This window comes from Haemorhous mexicanus, chromosome Z, assembly GCF_027477595.1.
Source record: "Haemorhous mexicanus isolate bHaeMex1 chromosome Z, bHaeMex1.pri, whole genome shotgun sequence".
NCBI classification, from domain to species: Eukaryota; Metazoa; Chordata; class Aves; order Passeriformes; family Fringillidae; genus Haemorhous; species Haemorhous mexicanus.
In genome coordinates this window covers 43702315-43719001 of record NC_082381.1, presented here as the reverse complement: position 1 = coordinate 43719001, position 16687 = coordinate 43702315, and the positions used below count along the sequence as shown (strand labels likewise).

Below are 16687 nucleotides of genomic sequence, written 5' to 3'. Positions count from 1 at the left end.
TTGCAGAAACAGCACCTGCTTGCATGGAAGTGAATCAAGAAATTTGTGAGGATTTGCTCCAAGAGATCATCAGTTCTGTTCTGATGTGATTACCAGACCCCATCAAAATAAGCAAAGGTGTGAAAAAGCATGAAACAGGGTGTAGCACCGCAATTCAAATCTGTATTGTGAGTGAGCCAAAGAAAAGCTGGTTTGCACCAGCTGGGTACACCAAGTCAGGCTGAATTACTTTAATTCATCATTTACATCTTTGAGCTGGTTAGCTCACTTGCAGCCTCCCCAGCCATAGGATTTGTCCCATCCAGCTGAGCACTTACATTCCCATCAGACTGCAGAGAAATGTTGCTGTCCTCAGCTTGCCTTTGCCTTTGTTAAGCTTTTCAAAGCCACTTGCCCAGATATGACCCTGATGGCAGTACAGGGCAAAGAAACTGAGAGGTGCGACTCTGCTCTGTGTGGTATGCGGACATTGTAATGGTCTCACTCAAAAAATAAAAAAGGATATAAAGGCACAGTAATTAGAATACATGGTTTGGCTGCAGACTAGGTAAGTGCGTGTTTAACCTCCCTGGCTGTTCAAACCCTGTGGGTGACCATGCTCTGATCTGAAGGTAACTCCTCAGAGAGGCTGTGCGTCTTTGTGGTCACTGTGACATGTTTCTCAGAATGTCCTTGCAGGCTTGCCTGCATCCTATCTCTCAGACTGCATCACACTCAAAAAAAGGAGCAGGAATGGGTCCGATCCCTCCTTTCCAATCAATCCCTGGACAAGGTTTTTCAAGTCCCTCTACCCAAGGTTGTTAGGGAGCTGTTGAGGCTCACTGGGTCCTTCTGCATTCTGGGTGCTCCCTCAAAGATTTCCCCTGGCCTGGAAGGGATGTCTGACCCAGAGAGTATTCACCTGGGATATAGGGAGGTTGAAAACCAGTTTTCTAATTTCTTCCTTAGACCCATGTCTCAAAAAAAGCATCATCATCCCTTTAAGAAGGAGAGCTGTAATGACCTAGCTTAAATGACATGACTACTGGGGCTTCTAACATTATTGCATGTAAAGTCAGGTTAAAGCAGAGAGTTGAGGAAAGAACTGGGAAAAAAAACTGAGTTCTTCATGTGTTGTTTGTGTTTGGTTTTTATCTAGTTCTTGTGACAACTTTCCTGTCAAACAGCCCTACAGGAGTTTTCAGTACTTGATAAATTGTTATGAACAACTCAGAGCTGTGTGAGAGTGATGTTAGCTATGATTTGAATTTGGTGTGACTTCCTTGCGGAAGAACTAAGGAACCCGGGGGCAGTTCATCTGGATTTACTGTTAAAAAACTCTGCTACTGATAACATGCTAATATCATCTTGACTTTTTTCTCTTCTGCCCCAACTGCTCAATTCCCAGGTATTTCTGGAGTTTTTTCCTTTTTTTTTTTTTTTTTAATAGTTAAAAAAAATCTGTAAAGCAGAAATCAGTTACAGATCAACACTATCAGAGATGAATTTTATTCTGCTTTAGCATTTTTCTGTAAAAGTGCATACTTGTAAGCTGTTGGTAAAAGTGCCTAACAAAAAATTCTCTGAATTATTTATAAAAGCAGTTTGTCTTCATGTGCTGACGAGAGAAACTAGGCATCCCCCGATGAATTAGTGATTACTCATTATTTAAAAGGCAGGATTTACCTGACACACAACTTTTCAAAATAGAAATGTCCACAAAATTACTTATCTCATAACTAGGTGCTATAACCCGCCTGTTAGTTCAGCTCCTACAGCAGCACAGAAATGTTTTGAAGGTAGCAAGGTTCTTAATTTAGCAAGGTGGGAAACATTTTTCTGCAGTACCATTATTACATTAGGCAGATGAAATGTGGATCTGTAATGATGAAATGCCCAGATATTTTACAGCTTCAGATGAATTAATGAGGAATTATCTATGTGGCATGAATAGTCCAGTGCAACATAGCATATATACAAGTTTCCAGTGCCCTTGCACTTCTGCAATAGGTGGACAAATTTCTCTGCTTTAAAAAGACAATCCTGCTTTATATATAAATTGTGAGAAACAAGACATGGTTCTTCACACCTAGAATACTCAGTTTTAGAATTTTTGATTGCTGCAGGCACTTATGTTTCAGTGAAAGGGAGTCATAAAAGCACATTTTGTGTAGAATACTGAATATCTTTCATGACTGTTACTATTTCAACATTCTCACTTTAAAAAAACACTTTATTGTCAGCCTTGCTATCCTGAATGTTTTGAAATAATCACACAGCTCCTATTTTTGTTAGCACCACTCTGAAACTTCTGAAGATAGCTGTCAGAGCTGACATCTTAGACTACAGAAGCCCATTATTCTTCTTATTAGGTATTTCCAGCGATCTATCCATCTCTGTCTTAACTGTTTTTTATTAAGCATACTAAGGGTATGTTTAATAAAAACAAACCAGAATTAGTAAATTTATGTATTTATACAGATTTAATCTTTCTACATGATGCAGAGAGAATAAACAGTTATGAATTTTCTTCTGCTTGTATTTCTCTGTAGAATACCATTGTACTCACACACCTACAGGGTTCTCAAATCATTCTGCCCAGCCTGAAGTTAGATATTTCCTGTTGTCAAAAGAACATGGGAAGGTTACATTTTTCAGGAAAGCAAGAACATATTTCTTTTGAAACACAACCATTTCAATTAATTTCTGGAAGTCGAACTTACCTTTAATTTAAAAAAACCCAAAAAACCACAAAAACAAACACACATGCTTCTTCCTTCTAAAAAAATGTGCCTGGCACTGTAAGATCCACAAACGTACCCAACCTGATGACAAAAGTCAGTTAAACCAGCATAGGACTCTAATGAAGTTCAAAATACAAGCAGATACAAGACTTACTAAAAATAAAATTTGGGGTTGGATGTAACTAGCATTTAGAAAATTAAAAAAAACAAAAACAAACAAAAAAACCCAATCAAACAAAAAACCCCAAACAACAAATTAAAACAACAGCAACAAAAAACCTAAACCAAAAAAAAAAAAAAAAAAGGAAAGCCCTGGACAAACACAGATGAGCTTACCTTTAAAGAGTGAGAAGAACAAGGATGACCAGAGATACAGCGCAGAATAAACAAATGCCAAGCACTTTTTTGTGAGCATTGTCAAAATAAGCTGGCTCTCCTTCCTGAGCAGAGGGTGAAAGAGGATGAAGTCTTGAAGACAGCCTGCAATGACTGATGGATTTGGCAATTACGGTAATAAGGCATCAAACCAGCTTCCCACCAGGGGAGAAAAGTGCATTTGCTCATGTGCTTCTCCAGTCCCCAGGAGCCAAGTCAGCTCAGTGCTTGGTCAGTAAATCCAAACACAAAGGAACAGGTTACATTCCTTTGGACTCACATTGCTCGACACACTGAGCCGTTCCCTGGTCAGGAGCAAATGCAAGTGATCCTCACACACAGCTGTCTGTGTACTGCAAGAAGGGGGAGTGTGCTGCCTCGGAGATGCTTTCCACATCTCCACATACTGTACCTAACTCGAGACAGCACGGCTGCAGTGTTTCCAATGCTTGCACTCGAGTGCCTCTAGAGCTGTTTCCCGGTGAAATGAATTAGTGTGTGTCCCCCTCTGCTCTCTCCCAGCTGCCAGGGCAACTTGCAGTAAGCACCTGTGGCACACAGCTGCCTTTTCTCCCAGCAGAGGTGGCAGGGGGGATTCAATAGTGCAAAAGTTTGAAAATATGAAAATGGCCAATCTCCTGTCCGTTTCTGGTGCACTCCTTCCTGTAATCGCTTCCACCAGATGTAGGGAGCTGCTCTGAGTGCCCTCTTCCCCAGCTGTCTACTGGAGGATTTTGCACACACCCTGGTTCCCTTTCCTCTCCAGTTTTATTCACCAGCAAAAAAAAGGCAAGATGAGACAAAATCTTGAATGATTTATATTCATCATTTGGGCCTTTCTTTTCTCATTTGCCTGTTCTGAACACTCACCCACTTTTCTTTCACTGCAAGCAGGGATAGGACTTCATACTTCCCTGTTGAATTTCTTGGGGCTCCTGCCTTGACAGGGTACAACCCTGGACTGATGCAGAAAGCAGCAGCAAGTCGTGACTCCGGGCAGGAGGAGGGATTTGGGCACTGCCATAGTGAAGCTGCAGCAGGCAGTGCAAGCTGGTAGGAGAGCAGAGCCCTGGCATGTGGGGAACAGGGCATGCTGAGGAGGAAAGCTTGCAAGGTTGAGCGGTGGGAGACAGGCTGACCATGGAATCACCCTGGCTGGAAACATCTGCCCTGGGATCAACTGAGAAATGCAAACTTATGATACTCAGGAAACATGCGAGAAATCAGTGGTCGAAAAACCAGGAAAGGGGAGGAAAACATTACAAGTAGGCCGACCAACACCACCAGCATTAGTTAGTAACACTCAAATGTCTTCTGCAGTTTTCATGCTTTCATTTTCTTTTAATAAATGTTAAATAGATTTGGAACACTGAGACCATAAGGGGCTGGCATATACCCCAGCTGCAGCCTGGACTGATTTAGCTGTATCCTCATGTCCTCTCAACCTGTCACTGGTGGGTGGGGTGTCTTCCTGGGTGTCTGGGAAAGGTCCTCAGAGCTGCTGACCCTCCCTCTGCAGGTTTGCTGGGGTGCCCCAGGTGAGCTTTCATCGACCAGTTGCACGTGGAACAACAAGGCTCAGCCTCCTCCAGGTTCTCCCAGGCCCCTCATTGCTCTCCATGGGTAGGAATGGGGACAAAACAGGACTTGCTGCTGGGACCCCATGAAGGCCGGCCTGGAAGACCCCCTTGGATGGCATCAGGGGCAGGGACCATAGAGGGGCTGTCCTCCCACTCTCCCGCTGCTCTGCTGACTTTCGGTCCCTTTGATGTGGGGCCTCCCAACTGAGCCTGTAAGTGATGATGTCGATAAGCTGGTGGGCAAAGCTCCTTTTGTGCCTGTGCAGGGAGACCCATAGAGGCTGGAACAAAGCCTCATTTGGGCCAAAGTAGTGCAGGCTGGATGGGACAAGGCACTGTTGTGGGACAAGGCTTCCTACCATCCTCAAAGATATGCCCCAGCTCCCGATGCAACTATGACAGCAGGTGGTGGAGGACAGCAAGGTAGAGGAGGGATGCTGAGATGCAGTGCAGGAGATGCTCACTGACCCCAGGGCAGTGGCCACATGGCTGATGGCAGGACTACTGCAGTGCTGTGGGAACTAGGGACAGCAGGAGGTCCTACTCTCAGGTCTGATAGTGCTGCAGAGCAATGGAGATTGTGAGCAGCTAAGTGCTCAGGAGATCATGCATCAGATTTTCTGTGAGTTTGATACATGATCACAGCTCCCTGCAGGGGAGATCACTTGAGCAGAGTCCATTTCAGAGTGTGGGAAATGGATTTGTAGAGAGTTCTCAGGGCCTGAGAGAAGGCCCACACAACATGGATCTGTATGCAAACTTTGAGACAAGAAATGCTGACTTAGGAATGCCATAGAATAGGACAGATATTGTTGAAAGAGAAACGGAGCTAGAAAAAAAGTTTCAAAGGATGGACTTGAAAATAAGACTAGATACTTTGGAGAAATAGAACTATGAAAAATGCATTGTAGTAGGACCCAGCAGGGGTGGTTTTAGATGATTGGCTTTAAGGCATCTACAGTATGGTGTGGCAAAAAGCTGATAGGCCAAGAAATGCTTATGGTGTACTGTAATTAGGAAATAGTCAGCTTCTGATTGTGATGGCATGAATTATAACATCTGTATTGTCACACCCTTTTCATGAGACTAAAAATGGAATATAAGCTTTTAAAACACTGCTCAGTTGTCCCACCTCTGGGTCAGGAAAAAGGTATTGTCCAACAGCAGAGCTGCCTGTTCTTGCAGCCAATTGTACTGACTGGGGTCCACCTGTACCAAAACTTCTCCTTTTTCTCCTTCTCTACTCCCCTCACATCCCCACAGGAGAACAACGTGGAGCATAGTTTTGTCTATTATTTTTTGTTTAGATTTGGGTTTTTCTTAAATTCCTTTAAAAATGAAAGCTTTCATCAGTGAGTACAACTTCACGCATACTGCAGTTCCAGTTGCTGTACTCACCTTCAGCCACTGTATGTGGCTGTCCTCCCACCGATGGCCAGAGTGTGGGGACTGGGAGCAGCTGGGTACCCAGGACCTCCTCCTCTCAGGTGGAACATGTCCAGTGGGGCCCTGTGGGGTGGAATGACATGTTCCTCAAAGCTGTCCTCCCCCCACACCAAGTACAGGATGGAGGTCACTCTCCTCTTGCAGAGGGGACACTCAGGCTTGCTCCCAGCCCACTGCAGAAGGCACACTTAGCAGAAGCAGAGAGGCAGTGCATAGCTGGCCTCCTCCCAGCCGTCCAGGCAGACGAGACAGCAGTTGTCCATCTCCATAGCCATGCTTGCCATGCACAGTGGGGTATGAAGACAGCTGGGGATGACAAACCACTTCACTGCCTCTCAGTGACACTGCAGCAGCAATTGTTGTGCTAGAAAAGTGAGGCCACAACTGTTGTCTGGCCTAAGGATGCATTCAAGTAATACCCATGTCCCTCAGGAAGGAAACCTTCCCTACTCCCCAGATAGAGTTTTCCCTCCCAGATAATTTCTGCTGCTGCAAGAGTGACTCCTGAGTGCCCCAACTGCCTCAACTGAGAGCTCCATTTGGCAAATGACTCACAGGGGCACAGGCTGAAAGTCACTGATCTCATGAGGATGGAAAATCCACCTATATTATGGTTCTCTGCAAGTAGGAGACTTGGTGCTGCAATATCCCACTTTGAGCATGCAAATGCAGACAGACAGAATCCAGGGGCTTTGCAGTCCAGCTCCTTTTCTGCACTCCTCAGCTCTTAATCACATTTCATAATTAGGCTACAAGTGAATTCTTCTAAATGCCTGGGTTGCTTTGTTCCACAGACAGCTATTTAACCATGCCATCTGGCAAAAGCAAGCATGTCTGACAACCAAATATATATACACCATGGAGTCTAGAAAACATAACGTATTGCACTACTGAGCTGCAACCAGGTTCTTTGTTGGGATCACTGCTCACATAGATTTCATCATCAGTGCAGGGGCCTGAAGGTGTGTTTCTCTCACAGGTTGTCAAGGAATGATACAGCAAGAACAAAATTATTGTGCAAGTCTGTTGTGCTCCTCCTCTCCCATGCCCACCTGAACTGTGCTGCCTCTGCAAAAGGTTTTCCCAAAGAAGGTAAAACCAGTCCTTCTGGCTCAGATCCTATAGTAAGGATGTACACCTGACCCTCAGCTCTGGATGTTTTCATTGCTCAGTCCCCATCCCCTACAGAAGTAGATGACATGAAGACAGAAAAGAGGATTTTTCACCAAAGAGCTAGGAGGTAGACATTTTCTCTCACTGCCATTTCCCTGTGAAACCTGTGATGGACTGCCACAGACTGGGGCTTATAGACAAGGACCATGTCAAAGCTCTATCAGGTGGTTCAGACTGTGTTCTGACCTTGTGAAGTTATGTGACTTGTTCCTCTTCTTCTTGAGGTTCTATCTCCTCTGGGTCACATTGGTACAACTCAACATTGGAGCTGGGCATCCTTCCTCTGTGGATGGGTTTGTCTGCAGGTGAGACAGTTCTTCTACCACCTTTCACCATGCTTGCTGCTGAGTTTGCCCAGTCAGCCCTTCTAGCACTGACTTGACTTCCAAGGCAAAACTCAGCAGCTCATGTTGTGAGTGAGCAGAGATAGAGGACAACTGGCCACAGTCATACAGCTGAACAAGAAGAAAAGAGGATGAAGAAAGCCCTTACAATGCAGGAAGTGCTGGAAAGTGCTTTATCCCATGAGGGGTTTGGATGAGTTGAGTGACTTTGGGAAGTCTGATAAAGGAGTCAAATGCTGGAGTGGATTCAGTGCATTGTTCAAAAGTTACATCACCAGGGTTTCACCATGCATGTCAAGCTGCAGAGAACTCAGTGGGTTCAGCTCCTCTCCAAGGAAGGCAGATGACACCAGGCCACACATACACAGGCCAAGTGACCTTGCTGGTGAGGCTGGGGATGCTGGAGGATAGGAAAGTAGTGCAGGATGTGAATATACCTGGCTGGTTAAGCAGGGAGCTGGGCTGGGGTGATCCCAGTTCTGCTGGGAGCTATGGAAGGGCCCACTCCTTTGCTGGTGCAAAGGGAGGCAGATGGTGGCAGGAAGGTCTGCATGAACTAGGGATCTCATGGCTTCCCACTCCTGCAGGCAGTAGATGCCTTGTGGGTGAGCTGAGATGACAACGGAGCTGCCACCTGAACTCTGCATGCTCCAGTGGCACATGAAAGAGCTGTACAACAAAAGCAAGGCACAAGGAGCTCCAGCCATGTCAGACAGGCCTGCAGTAGCCCCTCATCCCCAAAGGCTCAGGCTCTGATTCTTCACCCCTGCTCTGTCCTTCCCCCACACAAGAGGAAGAGAGGCACAGAGGTGTAGGGCACTGCACCAGAGCTCAGATGAGAGAGTGATTTCCCCTTCTCAGCTGCTGGGGTCTGCACCACCGGGCATGGTGGATGCTCAGCTGGTGAGGGAGCAATGCCAGCCCCTGGCCCTGCTGACAGGGGCTCAGCCAAGATGGCTCACCTGCAGCGCTCCTGGAGTCAGCCTGCATCCTTAAGGCCTGCAGATCTTCTTATCTGTCCTATTTCCCACCTCTGCATTTCTTTTCCCAAATCAGTGTCCACCTCCCTCTCTCCTGCTGTGCCTCCTTCCTGCTCCTCATCCCTTTTCATTTTTGTTTCTGCCCCACTTCCTGTTTTTTTCATTCTGCCGCTCTTTCCCAATTTCTTTTCGTCCTACTGCCAGGCCCTCAGGCTTGTTTCTGTAGCCTTTTTGTGTATTTCCTTAGCCCTTCACTTCCCTGTCCCCAGACTTCTTTCTTTATCCCTGTCTCCCTTGTGGTTCTCTCCCGCTTCTTCCCCTCCTCCTCCTCTCTTCCTTGTCCCTCTTTCATTCTCCCTATCCCCACTTCTTGTCTCACCGTCCCTTTTCCTCTCCCGGTTCCTCCCTTCCACTCTCGTACACATCCTCACTCCTCGCTCCCTACCCTTCTCCCTCTCTCCCTCTCGTCGCGGGACAGCGTCCCTCCACCGTCCCTGCCTCTCTCCGTGCCCGGCACAGGCGCGCCTTCCCCTCGGAGCCCGCGGCGCTGCGCACACACCGCCGCCATGTGCGCGGCCTGCGCAGCCGCGGCCCCCCGGCCCTGCCCGCCCCTGAGCGCCGCCCGCTGCGGCGGGGCCTCCGCCTCCCGCGCCGCTCCCGGCACGGCCCGCCCCGCCCCGCTGCACTTCCGCGGCGGCCGCCGGCACCCCGAGCACGGCCTGGGGCGGGCATCGCGCCCGCCTGAGGCGGCACCATGGGCAGCCGGCGCTGCTGCGGCGGGAACGCTGAGGCGCTGAGGGACAGCGGCGGGATGTCCTCTGCTGGCGGGAGCCGGGGGAACGTGTCCCTGCGGCGCTGAGCCAGCCCACCGCCAGACGTGCGCTCAGTTTCAAAAGACTCCCCACACTTACTCGGGGCTCTTGGTTATCGCTGGGCACACGCAAACCGACTCAGGTGCCCCCAGGAAAGCCCGAACGAGCCCCATAGCCTCAAACTCCAAGAGCTTTGCTTGAGGCGCCCAAGACTCAGCCTCACATAAACACAGAAATACAAAATGTTCTGAGTTGGAAGGGACCCACGAGGATCATCCAGCCGAGCTCCTGGCCCTGTGCAGCGCTATCCCAGAGAATCACACCATGTGCCTGAGAGCATTGTCCAAATTCTTCTTGAACTCTGCCAGACTTGGTGCTGTGACTACTTCCCTGGGGAGCCTGTTACAGTGCCCAAACACCCTCTGGGTGAAGAACTGTTTCCTAATATACTAAACATCCCCTCACACAAGTTCTCCCTGTTTCCTCAGGTCCTGTCACTGGTGTAAAAAACACCAGTCACTTGTTTTTAAAATATTAAAAGTTTATTAGTAATAAAATGGTTATAAAAATGGTAATACAAATAGAATAATAATAATTTGGACTATTTGAATTAGGACAATATGAGACAATACAAACAAAGAGTTACAGATGTCTGGGTACCTTTTTCTGGGCAGCATAAGCCCGAAAAAAGATACCTGTGAACCGAGGATTAACTCTTAAAAACAATAACCTGTTGCATATTCATTCATCTCATACATGATGCATAAATTCCATTCAAATACAGGATTCTGTCTGGTCATCATCAACTTCTTCCTCATAAGCCTAACGGCATCATCTGCCCGAGCAAGACGGGAAGAAGTTCGTTTCTCCTGATAATGGAGCAATAAATTCTCTTTCTCTGAAAGATTTAGGTGTCCTGTGACTGCTATCTCAGTACAAGTCTTTTCTTTAGAAAAAAAAGTATCCCACATAGCATAGTTTCTATTTTAACATTTTTTTATAACCTAAAACTATATTTAACACACTACTGAAGAGAATTAATACAGCATTACTTTCTAACACAACACATATAATAGTCATTTTAATATTTGTGAAAAACCAATCATAAAATACACATTCTTCACACTGGTCACCAGTGAGACCAGTGCCTGCCCCTCCACCTTCTCTCACAAGGAAGCTGAACAATGGGATGAGGTTTCCCTCAGTCTCCTCCAAGCTGACCTCAGGCACTCCTCATATGGCCTCTCCTCAAGGCTTTTCAACCATCTTTGTAGCCTTTCTTTGGATGCAATAGCTTCAGGACCCCAAATCCCTAAACCCAAGGATGCCTGAGTTGTACTAGGGCCCCAAAATATCCCTAACTCTAGTCTAGTCTCCTCCCTCTGAACCTTGCTCAGCAGCTTCCTCCCACCCTACCCAAATGTCCCCAAATGCCCCCATCCCCATGCCAGCAGCTCAAAACCCTCTTAAGTCCAGCTCCAGGGTACCTCCACTTATCCCCACAGCCTACCTGAGTATCTCTGGTATTCTCCAATCCTGTCAGAGTACACTCCCAAAATTGCTTTCAAGGCATCCAAATACTTCTGAATGGTCCTCTGAATGGGACCTGGAGTATGTCATCTAGGTGTCATGAATACCTGCAAACCCTACCCTAGTACCCTCAAAACTCCCCAAACCTGCCTCACAGCCCCCAAAGTTCCCATCCCCTGCTTCTGAACCCCTGAAAGTCTTTCTTCAAAGACCCACAAACTGTAATTTCCTATAAACACCCCAAAAACCTTTTTTGTAGTCCACAAAACATCCATAAGTCCCTTCCAGGAGTGATCAAACAAACCACAAGCTTGTCGATGGCCCCCCAAAATTTCTATACCCTGTGTCCAGGGCTGCAATCACTAAACTCCCTGAAACCTTTCATTTGGGCCAGGAATACATCTGAAATCACATCCAACTGCCCTCAAAGACTCATCTAAAATGTCCACAAACCTAAACCCTAAACCCTCCCAAGATTTTCTCAGACTTCTCCAAGGCCATGCCAAAGGTTCCACACATATACCAAATATATTCCAAATATACTGTGAAGTGCCATAGCTCCTGCTGGCTCCAGAAGATTCTGTGCCCTGCCTAGCTCTACTCAAAGCACCCCAAATTTGGGTTCTTTTCTACAAGGTGAATTGTCTGAATGAACTGCTTTAAACATCAAGGTGTGCTGCTTTCCCACAAAATACTCACAATGGCCATGAAGTTTTACAATTACCTGGCAGGTTCTTTCCTGTAAGTAAGATGCTAGCTTCACACCAAAGGATTTTGGGCCTTTCTTCATCATTTGGGCCTTTCTTTTCTCATTTGCCTGTTCTGAACACTCACCCACTTCTCTTTCACTATGAACTGCACTTCCCCTTGTTGAATTTCTTGGGGCTCCTGCCTTGACAGGGTACAACCCTGGGCCAATACAGCAGCCCGCCGTGACTCCGGGCAGGAGGAGGGATTTGGGCACTGCCGTAGTGAGGCTGCAGCAGGCAGTGCAAGCTGGTAGGAGAGCAGAGCCCTGGGATGTGGGGAACAGGGCGTGCTGAGGAGGAGAATTTGTGAGGTTGAGTGGTGGGGCATGGGCTGACCATGGAGTCGCCCTGGCTGAAACATTTGCCCTGGGATAAACTGCAGAAATTCAAACCTGGAGCGGAGTCCATTATCTTTGTGTTAGATTTGTTCAGGTTTTTTGTGGGTTTTGTTTATTTGTTTTGTTTGGGGTTTTGTTTTGTTTTTTGTTTGTTTGGTTGACTTTGGGTTTTTTTTTTTTTTTTTTTTGCTTGGTTGGTTTTGTTTTGTTTTTCACATTTCTCTTTAAATTAAGGCATTTGCCAGTGAATACAACTTCACACATACTACAGTTCCGGTCGCTATACTCACCTTCAACCACTGGAGGTGGCTGTCCTCCCACCGATGGCCAGGGTGTTGCAGGGCTGTGCAGATGGGGGTGCAGCTGGGTACCCAGGACCTCCTCCTCTCAGGTGGAACATGTCCGATGGGCTCTGTGGGGTGGAATGACATGTTCCTCAAAGCTGTCCTCCCCCCACACCAAGTACAGGATGGAGGTCACTCTCCTCTTGCAGAGGGGGCACTCAGGCTTGCTCCCAGTCCTCTGCAGAAGGCACACTTAGCAGAAGCAGAGAGGCAGTGCATAGCTGGCCTCCTCCCAGCTGTCCAGGCAGATGAGGGCGAGCGCCAAGAGCAATACGGCTAACCAACAACAGCTTTGCATGTCGTCCCTTTCTGGCTGTGGCAGCAATGCTGTTGGCTTAATAAAAGCCTTTGGGAAGCTCTCTCTAGTCCACAGGCAACGAAAAATGATCTTGAAATTACTGTGGAGTGTCAAAGTGATAGACTTAGGCAAGGGATGCTTATGCTTCAACTATTTGATTTTTGGATGTGTAACTTTATAGTTCATGGGTAACTAAAACTTTCGCTTTGGTTACACAACTCCCTAACTGTGTTACATATTTCTAAAAGTCAAGATGCCATGGAGGGTGTGATACAAGACTACTCTTGTGAAATGCAACTGGACCCAAAAGTGCCCAACCCCAGCCTACCTGAAGATATTCTGCAAAGATTCATACCTGATGGTGGGGCACATGCAACTAGATATCCTCTACAGAACATGTGGCATGTTTGAACTGCTTGACATAATTTGGAAACTGGAAATAGTGATCCTGAAAGTCTGGATCCCATGGTAGTTGAGTTTCTAGAGGGGATTTGATGTACATACCACCCACTTGTTTTCTTCATCTGAATGTGGACTGGCAGGACATTTAGCCTCCTTCTCACATCAGGACCATCCCCAGCAATAGGTCTGTCACCACACCTTTGCCAATGCCAAAACAGGTGTTACTTGACAGTGACTGAGATGGCCTAGTTACAGTACCTATACAGTATACCTATGGAATAATTTCTTGTTGCCCTTGTTGTCCCTGGCCAGATTAATGTCTATGAGGACTTGTCATGGTTTGACACTGGCCAAATGCCAGGCTGCCAAGAAAGCCGCTCACTCTCCCTCCTCTGCTACAGCTGGGCAGAGGAGAGAAAAATTTAACGTAGGGTTCATGAGCTAAGGACCAGGAGAAAATACTCCAAGGGCAAAATAGGCTCAGCTTAGACATACAAAGTGAGTTTATTACTAAAACAATCAGAGGAAGATAATAAGGAGTAAAATAAAGCCTTAAAACCACATTTTCTTCTCCCAACCCCTCCCTCCTTCCCACCAAGAGCACAGGGAGACAGGGCACCTGAGGTTTCCTTCTGCTGCACAGGGAGAGGAGCCCTTCCCCTGTGAGACTGTAGGATCCCTTCCCACGGGAGACAGTTCTCTGTGAAATTCTCCAGCATGGCTCCAAATCTCAGGAGCAGCAGTCCTCCCAAAACTGCTGCAACGTGAATCCCTCCCAAAACTGCTGTGGCATGCGTTACTCTTCCACGGGGTGCAGTTCTCCAAAGACAGGCTGCTCCACTCTGGAATCAGGACCACCACTCTCCACTGGGTCTCCCTCAGCCTCCTCCAGGGATCCGACTGCTCTGGCATCAGCATCTCCCCCACGGGTTGTGGGTGGATCTCGGCATCCCCCGTGGATCCCCATGGGCTGCTGGGGCACAGCTGCTTCACCATGGTCTCACCATGGCCTGCAGGGGAATTTCAGCTCTGGGGCCTGGAGCAGCTTCTCCCCCTCCTTCTTCGCTGACCATGGTGTCTCACATATTCTCACTTCCTCTTTTTCTCTGACTGGAATTAACACTGTGCTCCCACCTTTGTTTTGGTGTCTTCTTAAAGATGTTATCACAGGGGCATTACCATCATCTCTAGCCTTGGCCAGCGACATGTTCATCTTCAGAGCCACTGGTTCTGCTGGACACAGTGGAAGTTCCAGCAGTTTCTCACAGAAGCCACCTCTGTGGTATCCCCTGCACCAAAAACCAGGCCAAAAACCAGCTTTCCTTACTTGATCCCTGGCACTTCTCCCAGGCTACCTGTGCTTGCCTCCATCCGCTGTGTGTTTCCTTGTTGTGTTTAAGTTTGTCCAGGGGTTCCTGGCATCTCTGGCCTCCTCGCATTTTTGCCTGAGTTCCTCCTTGCTGGGGTGTATTGCCGCTGAGCTTGAAGGAGGTGATCCTTAACATCAACCAGCTTTCCTGGGCTTCTTTTCCCTCCAGGAATTTATCCCTAAACACCCCTGAAGAAGCCAAGATCTGTTGTCCTGAAGTCCACGGTACTGAGCTTGCTGTGCCCCTTCCTCACTGCCCTGAAGATCTCAACTCCACCATTTCATGGTCACTGCAGCCAAGACTGCTCCTGGGCTTTACATTCTCCACCAGCCTCTCCTTCTTGGTGAGAACAAGGTCCTGCATAACACATCTCCTTCTTCTCTATCACCCGGAGAAGGAAATCATCATTGTGTTCCTGAAACCTCCCAGATTGCTTATGTCCTGCTGTATTCTCCCTTGAACTGCACTCAGGGTGGTTCAAGTCCCCTCTGTGGATCTGCCTTCTGAATGTGAGGCTGCTCCTATCTTTCTACAGAGGGACTCATCTGCTCAACGTTCCTGGTCAGGCAGCCTGTAGTGAGCCCCTGCTGTAATGTCACCTGTCCCTGCCCTGCCTTTAATCCAGATCCATGAGCTCTCAGTTGGCTCCTCATCCATCCCAGGGCACAAATCCACCCACTTCAGCGTGTTCTTGGCACAGAGAGCAACACTCTTTCCTTCTCTCTTCTGCCTGTTTTCTGTAACCTCTCATTCCAACACTTGATAGGAGTGTTGGCTCGTAGGAGCCACCCCACTATATCTCTGTGGTGCCTCTTAGCCCATCTTTAACTCCTCTGGTTCATTCCCTGTGATGTGTGTGTTGGCACAAAGGCATTTAAATTCAGTCCCTGATGAAGCAGACTTACTGGAGTGTCAGGAATTCCTTCACGACTTTTCATGTATTCTCCTCCTGACCCACTCCAAGCTCTGGCCCTCTCTTGCTGACTTGCCATCAGACTGGCAGAGGGACTGAGGTTCCCATCTCCTGACACCTTGAATTCAAAGCCCTCTTCACCAGCCTGGCAAGCCTATGGCTGAAGATGCTCTTCCCCTTCCCTGACAGACAGACCCATAAGCCAGTTTCCCAAGGTGAGTCATGTGGTTCAAGAAGCTGAAACCTGGACTGTAGTACCAGCATGTAACCATTTCTTGATTTACCTGCCTGACTGGCCCTTTCAAACACCTTCCCTTTGAGGGGGGGAATTAATGAAACAGCAGTGTGTAATAGTCAGTGCACTCTACAAGGCTCAGCAGCTTATCAGTGACATCACTGCTATGACTCCCCACTAAGCAGCACCTCTCCAGAGAGTGTGTCAGGTCTCTCAGTACCTCAAAACCTCTCAGAAGTCACCTACTACTATCACCCCTTGCCTTTTCTTAGTTGTGCTGGCTGTGATGTGGGACCAGATGGGGCTGCCTTACTGTTTGTTATACAGGGAGCAGATGGGGCTGCCTTTCTCAGCTCCAGTGCCTCTCAAGATGTGACAGGTCTTTCCTCTTCAGTCCGCAGAGAAACAAAGTGGTTATGCAAGGGCACTTCAGGCTTCAGGGAAGTCTCTTCCCCCTGCGGTCCTTGCCATTGCAAGTTTCCATTCTTCTGCATTATTTGCCCCTCCCTTCCATATGTGCTAGTGAGGGAGTTTTTCTGGCTGTGTGGTCGTTGGCTTATGGGGCCACTGCAGGCTGAATTTGGGACCAGCTCTCTAACACCTTCTCAGTCTCCCTGATGTTATGCAGCCTTCTCACTGCCTTCTGCAGCTCAGCCACCTGCTGCAGGAGGTGCACCACCTGAGCATGTGTTCTGCACGCAGGTCTGCTGCCTGTCCCTGCCCCAGGAGAAACGTGTCTCTTCCTACAATCTGAGATCTGTCCTATCTCTCCTGGTGGTGTCTGCTGTCCCCACCCAGACAGAACTGCTGTAGGGAGAGGCTGCACTGCGGTCCTCAGACTGCAGCCACAGCAAGATTGTCTACCCCTGCCAGTTTCAGAGGGCTTCTCTCTGATCCACTGCTGCAATAGGACCAGTGACATGGTCCCACATCTCCTCTCCTTTGACTTTACAAAAACAGAAGGGCTCTAGTGAGACCCAACCACAGCAAGGACTGTTCACCTTTGCAGGAGGCTTTCTGCAGTCTTCCAGTGACACCTACAGACCTAATTGTAGAGGTCTCTGCTGGGGCCATG

General features: G+C 47.8%; 1 protein-coding gene across 1 annotated transcript in view; it reads right to left on the bottom strand.

Annotated features, from left to right (window-relative positions):
• LOC132322497 (neuronal acetylcholine receptor subunit alpha-7-like) overlaps positions 1–9189 on the bottom strand; it is a 63542-nt gene extending 54353 nt beyond the window's left edge. Inside the window, exons 1-2 of the mRNA XM_059836989.1 lie at positions 9067–9189; positions 6108–6297 (exon numbers count right to left, since the gene is read on the bottom strand). Of these exons, the coding sequence (XP_059692972.1) occupies positions 6108–6297; positions 9067–9189 (313 nt within the window). The remainder of the gene's footprint in view (positions 1–6107; positions 6298–9066) is intronic.
• Between the last annotated feature and the right edge of the window lie 7498 nt (positions 9190–16687).